The sequence below is a fragment of the Ammospiza caudacuta genome, chromosome 14 (genome assembly GCF_027887145.1).
Source record: "Ammospiza caudacuta isolate bAmmCau1 chromosome 14, bAmmCau1.pri, whole genome shotgun sequence".
Classification (NCBI taxonomy): domain Eukaryota; kingdom Metazoa; phylum Chordata; class Aves; order Passeriformes; family Passerellidae; genus Ammospiza; species Ammospiza caudacuta.
This window is the reverse complement of record NC_080606.1, coordinates 511358-527866: the sequence shown is the minus strand read 5'-3', so window position 1 is coordinate 527866 and position 16509 is coordinate 511358. Positions and strand designations below refer to the sequence as shown.

Here is a 16509-nt window from a genome sequence, read left to right as displayed (position 1 = left end):
CTCATGAATTATCAAACCCTCGGTTTCCTCATGATGAAAATGACAAAGAAATAAATCTGTAAAGCAATTAAAAGATTTTGCAGAGCTTACAGTGGTTGTACATGCTAACCAAAAACCACTGCCGCAGCAAGCAGAAATCAATGTCATCCACATATATGTTAATCACAGAGCTTGCCACAGCTCTCTTAACCCTTATATTTACATATACATATATACACACACATACAAATCTTTATAGTTGTAGATACACATATACACACAATTGTAGATATATGATTCTTTTGCAACCCTCATGCATTCAGCTCTATTTCCCAGCTAGAAGAACTTTAATAAGGGACTTCTGATTTATATCATATTTTCATTTACTTTGATGGCACATTTAACCAACTTTAAAATTAAATGGAGGATGCCAATAGAGCCTCTATTCCAGAATATTAGTTAATATTATACTGCCTACAATCCTGTAATTAGGCCTCATTCATTAAAAATTCACATGTAAATCACATTCAAATTACGATTTGAGAACAAAATAGTTGAAAACCCAATTTCCTGTTTCATAAAATAACTGGATGGTAATTTATGCCAAATACATATGTGAATATAGTTAATGTTTAATGCTTTTAGACAGAAAGAAGTTAGCTTCATTTTTTTCCATACAGCATTCCTACAAAGTAGTTAAATGGAGAAGCTAAATGTTAATCCTGTAAAAATCGTTTACATTCATATGCGGTCTGAACAGACTGGAAATTAACAAAAAACCTATGAAAAATCAGTCACCAACTTGATCTTCAGCTTTTTGTATTCACTTCCAGGAAGACAAAAATCACAAAGAATACGCAATATTAGCAGTCAGTCTAACAAAAAGAAATAGTTATTTTTATAGCTATTTTTATAAGTAGTTATTTATAGTTATAAACAGAGAGAATTTAAATTCTAGAGTAAACTCTCTCTATTTTAGCTTTCTTAAAGAGAAAGAAGACAAAATGCCATGTTAAACCTTTTCTCAGTTTGGCAGAGAAGATACAGGAGTTACACTGAAGAGGGGAAGGAGGCACAGCAAAATAAAATGCAGAAACAGGAAAACATGGCCAAAAAAAGGAATCAAAGAAAAATCTAATGGCACAAGTGTTATTTAGCATGCTAACAATAAGCACACAGGTGTTTTTAAGGATACTCAGTGCTTCCACTTCTTAAGGCTGGATACATAATAAAGCTCTATTGCAGGTAGGATTCCTCCTTACAGGAAGTCTCCCATTTCCAAGGTATTATCATAATACCTTTGTATGCATATGCAGTTTTCCATATACATAGAGGAAAAAAGCAGAAAAAAAGCGGTATAATTAAAACTTACAGAGATATTTTCATAAAATTGCTCTTTTTATAAGGAAAATTATTACTTAAAGTGGCCCTCTAAAATAATTTCCAAGAACATATGAGCAGAGGTTAAATCCTAACAGAAGAGCCAAACTGCCCAAACTTCAGCAAAGAGTAATAAAGTGGAGGGTGCTTGGTAGTCTTTTTTGATAAATCAGTACATCTAAGTCAAAGTCCTCTCTTTAAATGATCATGGATCTCTTTCCACAGCCAGACAACTCAGTTCATTCTTCATAATCGGCTTGGTATGACTTTGCAGATGAAATCACTAAGACCTGCTGGACCTTGCTGAAAAAAAGATTAAGACTAAAAATCCCTACTCCATCTGGAATAATTTGAGACAAATCTAGGATGTGGTTTATTAGATTATGATCCCAATATTATCAAGTAGATTGTGCCTGGGCTCGTCTGACCCCTGCTGCTGGGCTAAAGGTGGCAACTGTGGTGTTTCACCTCAGAGACACCTTTGGCTGGCTGGGTGTTGCAGCCGGGCACTGAAACAAACCTAGGCTTGTAGCTCAGGTGGAAGGGCTTCACTTAAAGAGGAAAAGGAGACGGATTCTGCTGGAGGGTTTATATCCAGAGTTTTATTCCATGGTCATAGACATCTGAATCTTAGGTAACAGCTCCAACAGAATCCCGAGCACATGGTCGGGGCTCAATTTAAGCCTAGGGACAGGGGGAGGGGAAGGGACAGGTGAGCACCAACCACGTGGGAGGAGGAGGGTCTCAGAGGGACACATAGACAGGCCAAAGACCCCAGGCCTGAATTGCATCCTTTGAACTTAACCAACCACACTGAGTGCTTTGCTGGAATGTTTAAGACTGATTGACAACCCAGCAGGGGGTGAGGGGGAAGGGGAAGAGAGGTATTGCCACACCTGGGAAGGGACTGGGAAGTTTAAAACAGGAATTGTATTGACTTAGAATCAAGAACTGTGTATAATTTGTCTTCTGTTTAGCATGCTTATGTGATAAGAGCATAGAAATGTTACTCATCACATTGCAATTACCTCTTCAAGCTGGAGAAACTTTCCTTCCATTGCTGAAAGAGCATTGCTTTTCTCAGCCAGCTGTTTACGGACCTTGATCATTTCCACATTGTCCTGAATGTTTAGCCTTCAAAATTAAAAACAAATGCATCATAAACACATACTTCGAAGAAGATGTAGTGTATAATAGCCAAATTAATTTGTTCTTCTATAATTCACACTAGAGAGTTTAGGTAAATACACATTTTACTGTTTGATGACACAGCAACTTCAATCAATACATATACATCTTTGTTTATTGTATAAAACTGTATATGACAGAAAAAGAAAACAATCCTATGCCTAAAGAGATTGTTTTCCCTCTCTCCCGCCATCCAAAATATTTGGTGCCAGTAGAACACCATTTTGTGAAGTTTCCACCTATCAAACACTGCAAAGAAAATGAGAGCTAGCAATTTAGACTATAACATCTTAAGTCTGGTATTCAAACAAGCTGCCAGTGTGTTTTAATTACATGAAAATAATTTAATATCTATGCAGATATTCTTACAATTCTAAGATTAATTTGAGCCTGTACTGTTTATTAGAAAGGATGTTCAAAATCATTCAAAAATTTAAAAAATATTTACTTAAGTTTTTTTCCTTACTTCAAACAGTGCAACTAAACCCCATTATTTCTGCAAATATGAGAGGAGAAACCAGGGATTTTTATTAATATAAATTATGATAAAATCAGAATAGATTTTCAATATCTGAAAAGGCAATTTCTCTTCCAATATTTGTTTATTTTAGACACACAGGACAAATTGTCACAATGCCATGCTGGAGTGAGTGAGGGGGGCTACAAAGCTTCGACATCTGGAAAACACTTGAGTATGTGAATAAAGTAATGTTGCTCTCTAATACTAAAACAGTGTTAGAGACTTTCATTTATCTCAACATTTTCTGCAACAGCAGAGCAGAATTTTTCTACTATTTGTAGACTCCAAATTACTGAGTACTAGTGAACATTAAATTGTCCACTATGAACCCACACCTAAAATTTGATAAGAATTAAAGTGAAGGAAAAATAGGTGATTAAAATTTTATGACTTGAACTTCAACTGAACCTGTATCAGCTGGAAAAGAATTCTCCAAAATGGTAATTATGAACTTTTTTGTTTATTTATGAAAGAATATCATAACTTATCATTGTAACTATTTCCTTGCTTAGAATTATCCATGCTATTTGGCAAAACATTTTATGGCTTGGTTTCACCAATCGGACAAAAATTAGTAAGAAGTAACTTCCACAGCTACCTACAAACACTATGATATAACTCTTAATTTTTCACAACACCTTTGGCTTGCTGTACCCTGCTCTTTCAGCCGTAGGGTGGATTCTTCAATTTCCTTTTCTTTCCTTCTTAGTTGATTCCCAAGAATCTCTCTGGCACGGTCTAGTTCCTCAATTTGGTTCTTTTGGGACTCAATGACAGTCTCCCTGCAAGTACAAGCATCCTACATTCTAAAACCAGTTATAGATTTTTTCAAGGAAAAAAAAAAAATACTCAAGTAAGCCAAACTTTTAAGTGTTCAGCAAAATCTGTATTTCTTATTAACACACATTACAAGAGAGGCTAATGAGTTTAAATTTCTATTAAAGTGCAACACAAACTCTCAAAATAAATATTTCTGTGGACTGAATAATGCTTAGCAGAACCTCCCTAAGACGCTGTTCATGGTTTCTTATACTCTGTATTAGAAGTATCCTCCTTCTCATCCATTAGCACCAATGGTTTCTCAAAAGCAAAACACCATTACTAGCTATCAAAAAATTAGATCTTCAATGGATGGAGCACTGAAAGCAATTTTTAAGCTTTTATTCTGAAATGGAAAAATCTAAACCCCAAAAAAAGCAAAAAAGAAAACAAAATCAAAATATGGGTTTTGAACAGTGGAATTTATCCAATGAATGCATGAAAAAGTAATTTATAGGAATAGTTCCATACAATTGTTTATTATTCCAGTTAATCACTGCATTTATAAAATTTCAAGCACAAAATAAACGATTGCACATTAATCCATGTATTTCTAAACTTAGCTTGCCCATTAATTGTAAATTTAGCATTGCCAGAGAAGGTAATCGATAATCTGATTTGAGTAAATCACTGTGAAAATAAACTAACAGCTTTTAGAAAAACCAGGTTCTAAACATAATTCAGAGAAGAAAAATATTCTAATCAGACCTCAATATCTTTAAATTAAATGCTAACTACCTTTTCTATATAACACCTCTCTATTTCTCATGCTATCTCTACATCAAGGATGCTGCAAGGGTTTCCTAAACTTCAATTTCAATTGAAACGTGTAGATGAATTACAAACCACACTTCAAAATGCAAAAATGAATCAGAATAATTTTACATAACTATCCCAATACTGTGCTTTTTGTGCTTATCCATAAAATCTGTCTGCCTCTAGGAATGAAACTTAAATGCATCAGTGAAACACATTCACATAGTTACCACTTGCATGGTGGTGCACATTTTAGGACTTATGTCGGTAAAGATTTTGCAGCTAGGGTTCTTTCTTCTTTTGTCAGCTTTGACCCATAACAAACAAGGCAGGCATTGCATCCTAGCAAACAAAGCCTCACCACTGGAGACCAGTTTTAACTTGTAGCCAAATTCTTATGTACCTACATTTTGCATTCTAAATACTTCATTTCCTGTTTTCCTTAACATTCTGCATTGTTACCAGTGTTATTATTGTCAGAACCAACTGTTTTATTTTCTGAACTGAAAACTTCTTAGAATATATACTTTTTTTCTTCAAGAAAACCTTAAGTTCTAAGAGCTATAATGACAAAAAAAAGAAGTAATATGAAAATCATACAAATTTCTGATTTCAGCTCTTGAATCCTCGAGCAGACTCTGTCCATATTTAGGAAGCACAAGATCAGGTGATCTCACTTCTAAACCTTGAAATCTCATTCCTGAATACAAAAGCAAAGATAAATTTTTGACTTGTTGAATGAGAAAGCTCTTAACAAGAGCTGTTGTGCTATCTTAATACAGCACAAATAATTGCAACTTCTATATAGATGTCAAAAGAAGTATTTTTGCAACAAAATCACATAGAAATAATCATAATATGCACAACATAAGCTGCTGTAAAATCTGAAGGATGAGTGATGCCAAACAGTGTTAAAGCAAACTGTTAAAAACATGTCCTGAAAGATTTTGAGAAGATTTTACTTTCAAAGAGAACAGAGATCGTGTCTTCAAAGAAAATAAATATCAGTATTATTAGACAGGAACATGAACTTATAATCACTTTTTCTCATCATTTTCTCTGCAAAATCGCAAGAGACATTCACCCAGACATGCAATTGTTAGGACTGTATTTTAGTAGCAGTGCAGATAATTTCATTGTGTTGTTTAGAAGCATCCTAAGCCGATGGTGAAGAAAAGAAGTGAGAAATTAATTAAGGAAGAGTTATTACTTTAGGAGCAAATGCAATGGTTTCTCCACATTTTTCTCCTACTCTTAGCAAGAAGAAATTATCCAAGTTTTGTGGTGGGACCAAATACATTTCATTTCAAAGACAGCATTAAGGCAGCCATTCCTCAGTCCTCAGAACTGCATAACTTAGGTTTAAGGTACAATGATGCCAGCAGTTTCCCAAAATGCCTGAAAAACTTACCTACTATGCTGCATTAACTTGACCTATTTAGAATTTTGATCTTTACGTGTTATTTTAAGGTACTGGTAATTGCGATATAGATATAGATATACAGATATAGATGCGCAGGTGTGTGTATACGCTTAGAAGTTTTTTTTTTTTGTTTACTTTTGTCCAACTCAAGGTACTTCTTACATGACTGCACTCAAAGAAAGCAAGTATCTCCAGAACATCCATACCTGATTAGCTTTCCATGGTATTTTTAAATCAGCCAAACAAAAAGCAGATACAGGAAGCTCTAATTATTATTTGTAGAGTTTTCTTGTCTCTTAACACCTTAGAGACAGCTAAACTATCCTCATTTTTTCCAGGCATTTTATTTTTCAATAATTGCTCTGCATATTTTCTGATCTGCACTAAAAATGTTTTGAAATTCAGAATCATGGTTTCAAGTGCAATGAAAGAGCCAGCTGTTTTAATAAATTATACCCTTCTTGGTGTGCTCTGGCATGCCAGCAGTCTCACTCTCTTTTTTGAGACCAGTGTTCACACGAGATTGAACGGAGCTGTACGGACAAGGCCTATGGCCTTGAATCTGGAGCTGCTGTTTAGTTGAAATGAGTTTGTTGCGGAGGCTCTCATTTTGTTTCTCAAGCTCACAGACTTTTTCTCGCAAATGCTCAATCATTTCTTCCAGCTCCAGAGCCTGACCCAGCCGCTTGGGTCCAGAGCCAGCCTGGTCACATTTTCTTTTATCATTAACGAGCCGTATTAACTTGGTGGTCATTCTGGGGAAAACAATTCACAAAAAAGAAAAATAATGTGAAAAGTTAGCATAAAAAGTATTCCGTTGAAAGGAACATAACCACTGTGGAGACGTCAGCATAGGACCTTGATAATAAATTTCAAGTTTTGATATAACTATTGTTGCCTGGGACAAACTCCTTGAAGATAACTGATACCAGTGAGCAGCAACCTGCATTATAGCACTGACGAATAACAGTTTCCTAAGGCTAATCATTTAAGGTTAGTGAAGGAAGGACACCTTTACATTGTATTTTTACCTAAGTGGACTAAGTACACCCACCTGGTGTAAGTGGATCATGAGTGGTATTTCCTGTGCACAGAAACATAGGAACTGCCATTTGAAATAATGAAACAATTAATTTCATCTACAATCTTGTATTTGACAACAACCTGACAGAAAAGATGGAACTTATGTAATGCTGGTCAACTGGACAGTGGCTCACTGAATACTGAGTCAAAATAAAATAATGTTTTGTATTTTAAAGTATGAAATAGGCACTATTTTCAACTACCCTTTGATGAATTCATTAGCTCCTTGTGGGAATCCATAAAATCAGAGGGTTTTGGGAAAGCTGCAAAAAGCAGGCATCAGAGACAGCAGAACTATGATTAGAGCTAAGCAGTCGCCGTAAGTTTGGTCAACAGAAAAATTATGTAAGAAGTAGAAAAGGACGAATAGAACAATGGTCTGTGTATTAACGCTTGTCTAGAATAACTCCCTAAGTTGCAGAAAAGTGTATCTAGCAAGATATTTGGAAGTTCTAAGCTTAATAATGGTGGTCTGTGCATTGTGCTTTAAGGCTTACAAGCAGGTATTGGATTTGAAATAAGCAAGCATTGTTTTAACCAAAGCTACATGTGCTTATAGTGGTTGGATGGAACTACTGTCAATATGCTTTTGCTTAGTGTCATTGGTCAAAAAAGTTTTAAAGTATGTTGTAACACTAAGTTCTTGGTCTGCTGCCTGGGATGTGAGCTGATGGCATCTTCCCATTGTCATAACCATGTAATGAGACTGATACTGGAAAATAAAACAGCTCAAGACACGTTCCCAGCAGTCCTGTCCTGTCTGTGATTTGTACATAGCCCCCGGCTGGCGATAGCTCCTCACCAGAAACTGGCTTAGATGCAGAAAGGCTTTGTTAACAATTAGCACAATGCAAACACAGAGTCACAGCATTCAGCCTTTCTGCAATATTGTAATGCTACAAACAGCTCTTCACAGTCCAGATCAGTTTGCCACCACACTAAGTCCTGGCAAAGATTAGCACACAAATCCTAGCATACTGAGTTTAATAATCAGCCTAAAGTTGCTTGTATATTTGTGGGTGAACTGGGTACTGTGCTCCCCATGCTATTTGGGACTTCTTCCCTGAAGTTATCTATTACGTTTAATATGCACATGTTTCATGGTGTCAGTGGCTGGAGACAGGGACAACACACATCCTGACGTCCATGTAGCAAAAGAGTGTGTTTATTCCTCAAGCCCCTCTTTATAAAGGGGTTTGAAAAACCCAGTCTGGAGAGCTCATTGGTCTGATCTTTGACACCGCCCAAGCTCCTGGACCAGTGAGACATCTGCAGCTTAGGATGGAATGTATTGGCTGAGGTTCCTGTCAGTCAACCCAGGGGCCAGGTTTATGGAGCCGGCAGGGCTTCTTATCTATAGCCAAATTAACTGCCCAGTACAAGCCAGCTTGTACTGTGACATAGTGTGACAGCTTGTCGTGGTTTGACCGGAAATGGGACATCTGGGATATGTTGTTTTTGCTGTAGTCACCAATGGGTGGTCGGATTTTAAGATGAGTACCTGGTTTGACCAGTGGGGTATTGTATCCGCCTCTTGAGACTACAAACCCAAGGAGTTAAAAGCAGGGCTCTTGTCCTTCAGAGCCCTCTTGGGATTTCCGGCGTGAAGGAATTGGGTCTTCCTCCCCTGGCCCAGTTGCTGGCTGGGCTGGGGGAGGGGAAAGCCACGTGGCCCATCTACGGTAGACCCGGATTCGGTGGAAGGGTGGGGGAGCATCGAGCGACCTGTTTATTCCCCCCCCCCTTTTTGGAGATGGAGAGAATGCAGCCTGTGCTGTTACTTTGAAACTTGATATCATGTGCTGGCAGCACGGCTGAGAGGAGAAGGGGGGGGCAGCGAGCAGCCCAGCCACCTGGGAGAGCTTTTAACCCTTGTGGATAGTGAGATCTTCACGGAACATTACCTTTCCTAGGAAAGGGATAAGAGTGGAAGATGAAGGAAGAAATAGGCCAGTAAGGGAGTCTGGCAGAGAGAAAGAGAGATGTTGAAGGAATGGAGGAAGATGGAGTGGCAGTTTTGCTGGACTCTTTTGTGTAGCCATGGACTGTTTCCTGGTGATACAGAGGCTGCATTGCAGGGGGAAGCGGGGGCTCGGAGCCAGGAGAGTTTGGTGTTGAGACCCCTCGGCCCCAGGGGGTATAGAAGAAATGGGGGGGACAAAGGTCCCAGAGGTGAAACTGTGCTCTGCTTGGAACGAGACGAGGCATCCTTAAAACGGTCCACCCTGAAAGCAGGCCTCTGCCTCATCCCATGCCTGGTGGTGAGAGCACCTTGGCATGGAAAGGAGATGTCACTAGATAGCAGGACTCCGGGCGGTGCTAATGTGACAAGAAGTCCATGGTACAAGGAAGGACTCCGTCTACTCTTCATGAGCTGAAGATTTGATTTTCTAAAGGGTGGTGCCAGACCGAGTGTGGATAATTTTGGGAAATGAATTGTACTGGGGATCTGGAGGAGGAGGGGGAAGTGTTTCCGTGTAGTTTTCATTCTCCTTGTGTTTTCTTTTTTTTGTGTGTGTAGTTTAGTAATTGTGTGTGTAGTTTAGTTAATAAACTTTTCTTTCTGTTTAAGTTGGAGCCTGCTTTGCTTATTTCCTGGTCACATCTCACAGCAGACCTCAGGGAGGAGGTATACTCATGGGGGCTTTGGCTTTGCCAGGCCCAAACCATAACACAGCTATCTACTGAATAAAGAAGTGATGATTATAAAGACATTTTAGTGCTAATTCACCAATAAAAAGCTAAATGCTATTCAACTTCTTGAAAGACAGACTGGGACAAAAAAGGGGCAGAATCTCTCTGGATAGACCATTCTGATTCTAGAATGAAAAGCCTGAAGAACCATTAGGCTTCTACAGCCTGCTCTCCAATTCCCAGAACACTCCACCAGCACAGCTGGGAATCCAAGGTATCATCTCTGATGTAGTAAACAGCAGTGTACCTCTGTACAGGGAGATCTAACAGGCATAGAAAAAAACCATCTCACATACTCAGAGACAACAGATTGTAGAAATCAATACAAAAATCATGTCCAGTGGGTGATTTTTGGTACTGTATTAAAAAGTGCTCTGAGAGAAATCAGCGTGATTTTAAATTTGTTGATGATGCTTTAAAGAGACAGAAAGGTACTGTGAGTTAAAATAAAAATATTAAACCCCATACCTTTTAATTTTCTCCTCTTGCTTATTGGCATACTGTTTGAGTAGGATATGGTCATCACGTAGACGAAGAAATCTGTCTTCCAGTTCCTCTCGACTGATTCTTGATATGACTTGTCGAGCTTTTACATTCTGTGTAGATGATGATTCTACCCAAACCAAGGCAATTTTAAATTACCTTCAATACATTCAATAACAACATAACTCAAAGTCTAAATCACTTTGAAATTCTGAAAAAAAATTAACAAAAATTTTCAAGTAAAATGTATTTTACACTTGTTTCAGTCTACTGAATAATTTCCTCAGACTTATGGGCAGGTTAACCACTTCCTTTTTCCTTTCTCTAAGAGACTAAAAAAAACCATAGTTCAAATGATGCAGCAAACTGATTACTTACCAGGCAATGCAAATATAACAATTTAGCAAGCAACTAGGAATGGTCAAACATAATTAAAAGATAGGATGAACATTACCATTGAGATGTTTTCTAATGTTTCAAAGTGAACATACGCTCTTGAAGCTTGAAAGAATTAACTCACAGTTGTGAAAACGAACTCAAATACAAGACTAAGCCCAGCAGTCTCATTCTAATAGCAGTTGAGTAATATATAAGAATTGCACAGTACTTTTGGCTCCCATTTTCTTAAATGGATCTGACCTTGTCCTCAGTTCTGCAAAAAAGCATTCTCATTCCTTCTGGAAGGAGGAACATTATAGTTTGATGAGTTTTCCAGTTTTTAGCATCTCACAGCAACTTCTCTTTACAACGACCTACTTGAACACAGAATGAGTCACCGTACCTTTCAAAATTTAACCCAGATTTTGATCTTCATTTTGTGAAACATTTTTAGAAAGAAGCTAAGGAAGCCACTGAGCAAAGTCTGCAATTTCAATAAATAGCATCTGGTACAAACCTTGTAATCCTTCAATTCCAGCTGGAGTAAGGACTGTATCTCTCACAGCCAGGTTCCCCACAGTTTCATCAGCTGAAACAGGCATGGCTTAACTAGGAAAGACAAAATTCAAATGCTTCTCCATCTACAATTTAAACTGTGAGACTAGAATGAACGACAAAACATCATATAAAATGATGGCTAAAGTAATGACAGATTCACTGGAATGACTGAGTCATGTATTACTGTAAATGTTCCTATCTCAACTGAATTCCTCAGAGGACAATAAAAACCGTCAAGTTTAACGTTATGCCATTTTTAATCCATGCACAAAATATGGCTTATTTGGTTATGCAGTAGCTAGCTCCAATTGTATTTAATGCATGCATAATGCATGAGCTTTTAAAGTTCTAGACCGTGTTCAGCAATCTTTGGGCTAAGAACATATTTCCAAGTGGATGTGGGAGGATCTGATGGGGTTTCTTCTGTGTCTTTGTTTTTGGGGTGTTTTATTCAGTTGGGTTTTTTGGGGGCTGTTTTGGTTTTGTGGGATTTTGGTTTTTTAAAATTGATTGTTCATTTTAAGTCATGTCGAAGCTTAAGGCATCAACTGATAGGTGAATGACATCCTTCACATTCTGTATGGGACTCTAAAATGAAGTGCTGGGGGTTATGAAGCCATTTCAGTATTACCTGCCAATCTCTTAGTCTTCTTTCAATCATTGTCCTAAGAGAAATTACTTTTTAAAACAGACATTCCTATGAATGATATTCATAAATCCAAACACATTTCTTTTTTAAGACACCAGAAAGACCAGCTACATGACAAAGTGAGATTAGGAAAGTATTAATTAGAGTATTAATCACAGTAATACATGAAGATACTGCTGTTTTTTTCTTGTCTTCCAGTGCAGAAAATTAAATGTTGGCCAGAGAATTAAGGAATGCTGACACAACATGAAAAGGAGGCACATGAAGTTCTTAGGATGGCCTTTCCCCCCCACACTCACACCCTTCAGATGATATAAATCCTTAGCGAATCCAAAAGTATCTATGAATCTATTGGCATATTAACAGCAATGTTAAAAAGACTTGCAACAGAAGACAGAAGTGACGTAGTACAATCCACAGACATTCCACGAAATATCTCTTAATTTTTTCATCAAAACTGTTGCCTATGTGATGCCTTTCTTCTACCAGCAAATCCATCTATTATAAACTAGTCTCCATATAGCTTTGTCCTAAAAGAACAAAAAGGATTAATGGAAGTTCCGTTTCCAACAAGTCAGTCTTGCTTTCAATATTTTTCATCACTAAAATTTAGAATAAAATAACAATACCTGGACAGATCCAGATGCTATGCTGAACCTTAAAAATTTTAATCAGATTTTATTTCTAAGAAAAGTAACCATACAGTCACTTCAGCACTTTTGTTAATCAAAAATAAGTGAAAAGAACTTCACATACAAGGAGAGGAAAATTTTCCATATCTCTAGAATTAGCCTATAAGAACTTCCAGTTCAATATAAAGAAGAATTTTATTGTTACTGGAGTTCAAGAAACTAAAACTTTCTTATATACTGCAGTACTTAATGTTTCTATCACCATCTGACAAATTACAAAACACTGTACACGACTTTGCTGAGTTATGCAAGACCAGCCTGTAACGAGATGAATGCTTAAAACTAGAGAATCAAACCTCATGCTTTAGGTCCAAATTTTTATGTAGGTCACAGAAGCAATCTGTTGCACCAGCATCGTTCCAAAGTAGCGAAACTAAAGATGGATTACCTAAATTTTAAAAAGTACTCAGCCAGTGGGGTAGGAAGCACTTCTAGGGAAGGAGGTTTTAGGGAAATCTTAAAAATTACGACATCTAATTGTTTCAATGTGGATAGAGAATTTCATGAGTCTTGTACATGGCCAAAATTATGCTTTTCTTGCTATTTTTCCATACTCGGGCAGGGTAACACACCTCCCGCTTGAACGCAGTGGCCAACTCCCGCTTTTTACGTACAAAATAGACACTGCAACCGAAAAGGCCTCTCGGGCTGTTCTAAATAAAGCGGTGAGGCACTGCCTTTCCCACGGGCATCGAGCTGCGCGCGAGTGGCCTCTCGGGCCTGACATTATCGCTTCACGAGCTCCGCCGCAGGCTGGCTCCCCGGCTGGGGACAGCCCACTGCAGGGAGCGGTGCCACATCCCCCCGAGCAGCTGCAGCTGCAGCTGCGGCCGCGCCGCGCTCCCCGCGCTGCGCCCGGAGGAAGAGCAGCCGCTCCCACTCACCGCCCCGCCGGCCCGGCACGATCCCCGGCCCACCGCCGGAACTGCCTCGGGACAAACGGCTCCGTCCGTTTCCGGGGGCGCGCGCCCCGCTGCCTGCTGGGAGTTGGAGTTCGGGGCGAGGCCGAGTGCCGCCGCTCCACGCTCGGGACACGCTCTCGCCCTCTGCCCGCGCAGTGCTTGGGGAGCAGAGGAGGGGAGCTGCGGCGAGAACTGAAGGTACTGCTTCAGATGTGCAGTATGCAAACATTTTCTTGAATGTTGCTCTTTATGGCTGTTGTACCTCTGCTGGGTTTGTTTACAAAATAGCAGTCCAGAAAAGCAGTAAGTGATTCCTTTGAAAGTAATTTTAGTGATGTTAATGAAAGGAAGGCTAATTCTATAGAAATATTAGAAAAAGCTTTCTAAGATTGCAATCAGATACACCTGTACAGGGTATGCTGGGTTTGGTATTGCTATTAATTTGCTATTCAACATTAAAAGTGTTTCACTATGGGGCAAGTGTTGGGAGGACAAGGTTAAAAATGGATTGCTGACGACAAAGTTGTTTCTGGAATTGTTTTCCCTCAAAGACCAACCTTGTCCCTGAGAGATCCTAAAATTATTCAGTGTGGAAATTTTAGGTATTTGTGTTTGCTTTAGGTTGTTTTCTCTCAGCTAAGAGAAATGGAATTCACTCAAAGAAATAACAGGATGTTAAAGACTTACGTGCATTTCCCCCATGTGCTTAAGCCTACTTGTGGTGGGTGGGAAGTGGGGGAAGAGGGATAAAGAAACTTAGAGATTGTAAAATCACAGCCCTGTGAAGCGGTGTGCCTGTGCCAGGCCTGATGTTGCATTAAAGCAGGGCACAGGCCTGTTGCATGCAGTTTTTGCCCTTGCTAAGATAGAACAAGCTTAGCAGTGTTTATGTCTAAAGTTTTGCCAGCGTGATGATGGAATAAATCTATTCTTTATACTTCACATATGGATTTTGGCCATCTTGGTTATCTGCATATATTTTGCCTCCCACAGCAGGGGAAAGATCTGATCTAAGTCTGCAACTAAGGATTTTAATGGAAAATAACTTCAGAGCCTGTTGGCAGTAGTAAGATTCTTAACTCTTTAAGGACAACCTGGTTATTTTGTAATTGGTCTTGTTTTGATATAGTTGTATGCAGTTAAATGCTGTCTGTCAAAATCCCAGATTGGCTTTTGATTTGTAATTATGCAGTATGTGTCTTATATGTGGTAAGCTGGTCTCACTCTCTCAAATTTTCATGTATATAATGAGTTTTCATTTATGATGTTATAGAAGAACAATTCTGTTCCAAGTACACATATTAGAAGTTCTTTAGAGTGCAGGGCTATGTGGTGGTTTAATTGGAAATTGGGTAGAAATATTAATTTTGTGTAGTGGTTTTGGTTTGCTAATTTGAGATTTTGCTAATTTTGAGATTTTTTAGGTAATATATTGTTATAGATACATATTATAATATTGGCTCTTTGCAAATATTAAAATGAATATGTGTTATGTTGGAAAGTTATGCTGTATTAATCTCCTTTAAGTAGTGCTCTATTAATCTCTTTTAAATAGTGTGAAAAGTTCTTAGACTATAGCATAATATTAAAATAGAAACTATGTAAAATACTTTTTGTAACTAGCTCAAAGAATGAAAAAGATAATCAAGAAATCCTTCGCATTATCCTATCTGGATAGAGATAACAGCAAACAGACACCAAAATTCCAAGAGAACAGTTATTGCTTCCTTATCGGGAAAGCTCAGACTTTGAGGAACCAAGAAGACTGGTTTACAAGATGGGGGGAGGAAGCTAAAATTAAGCAGAAATACCCTAGTGTGAAAGGAATGCTTGACTCATGTGTGAGATACATGAATATGCAATAGGCTATTGCTTAAACGGGTAATATATTGTTAGCAGGGTGTGCTTTGTGGCAGAGTGCCAGGCGCCCGGACGTCCGTAATTCTTTGCTTTTGATTGTTTCTTATTCTCCTAATTTTTATTACTATTTTCATTACTATTAAACTTCTAAAATTTTAACAAACGTGAGTGGCGTTTTTTGCATGTATTAAAGAGTGTGGTGGGTTTGTAGTTGGTTAATTACTAATGTTATGGGTAGATAAAGCTGCCCATTTTTTAAAAAAGGTTGCAGAGTTAACAGGTTGGGCCAGTTGCTGCCAGGGTGGAGTTCTAATTGTTTGTTACTGTAATCACCTATCGTTTTCGTTAACTGTCGTTGATGGATAAGAATTCCCCCTTTTGTTGAGTGACACCCTGCTGCTTCCTGGAGGATGACACCCAGACAGTGAAGCGACATCGAGTCGACATGACATCGGATCCAGTATGCAACGGGAGAGACCCCTCACAAAACCTAGCCAAAAACCCCTAAAACAACGAGCCAACACAAAATTGATGAATCAAAGCAATGTCCAGGTGTGAGGAACAGAATCTAGTGGCCACCAAGACCCTTTTTACCCCTCACCCTAACCTAAAAAGATGTCGGCTAGACAGAGGACCTCTAATGTTGGACTGAAAAGCAAGGGAATTTCCCGATGCTCTCGTGAGGACAGAGCCTCCAGCTCTGCCCACAGACCAGTGGACAAAGCTGCACTTTTCCTTCTCAGAGTCACTCCTGGGAGCAGCGGCGGTGTGAGCGCAGACCCATTGGTTCTCCCCACCCGAGCTAATTGCTTCTAATAGGGGATTGAAAAGGACAAAGGTCTCCTGCCCGTGTTTATTTCAACTAATATATTCGTTTTTTTGTTGTGAAATAGGATTAGGAGAAAGGTAAAGTAGGTTTAAAATTTTAAAAGGGTATAAAGAAAAATTTATTAATAGTAATTTAAAGAAAGAGTAATAAGATTTACACTGAAATTTTTAGAATACTTTTCTTATTTTTGTAACTTTCTTTGTAACTGATAATGTAGAGAAGTAAAATTTAAAATTTTAGTTAATTATTTTTAGAATAGTTTTTTTTTTAGTTAGTGAGAGAAGACTCTTTTGTTAATATTATGGAGACCTCGATA

The 16509-nt window shown here is 38.3% G+C and overlaps 1 protein-coding gene across 4 annotated transcripts in view; it reads right to left on the bottom strand.

Moving 5' to 3' along the window:
• The window catches only part of RPGRIP1L (RPGRIP1 like), a 43410-nt gene extending 29867 nt beyond the window's left edge, over positions 1-13543 (bottom strand). Inside the window, exons 1-8 of one of the 4 annotated variants that reach the window (XM_058814124.1) lie at positions 13487-13543; positions 12899-12975; positions 11221-11312; positions 10311-10455; positions 6522-6820; positions 5243-5342; positions 3706-3849; positions 2388-2493 (exon numbers count right to left, since the gene is read on the bottom strand). In XM_058814124.1, the coding sequence (XP_058670107.1) occupies positions 2388-2493; positions 3706-3849; positions 5243-5342; positions 6522-6820; positions 10311-10455; positions 11221-11305 (879 nt within the window). In that variant the 5' untranslated portion in view covers positions 11306-11312; positions 12899-12975; positions 13487-13543. Of the gene's footprint in view, positions 1-2387; positions 2494-3705; positions 3850-4308; positions 5343-5761; positions 6821-10310; positions 10456-11220; positions 11313-12898; positions 13355-13486 lie in introns of those variants that run through there. The other 3 variants (XM_058814125.1, XM_058814126.1, XM_058814127.1) reach the window with 3 other exon arrangements.
• Positions 13544-16509: the final 2966 nt, after the last annotated feature.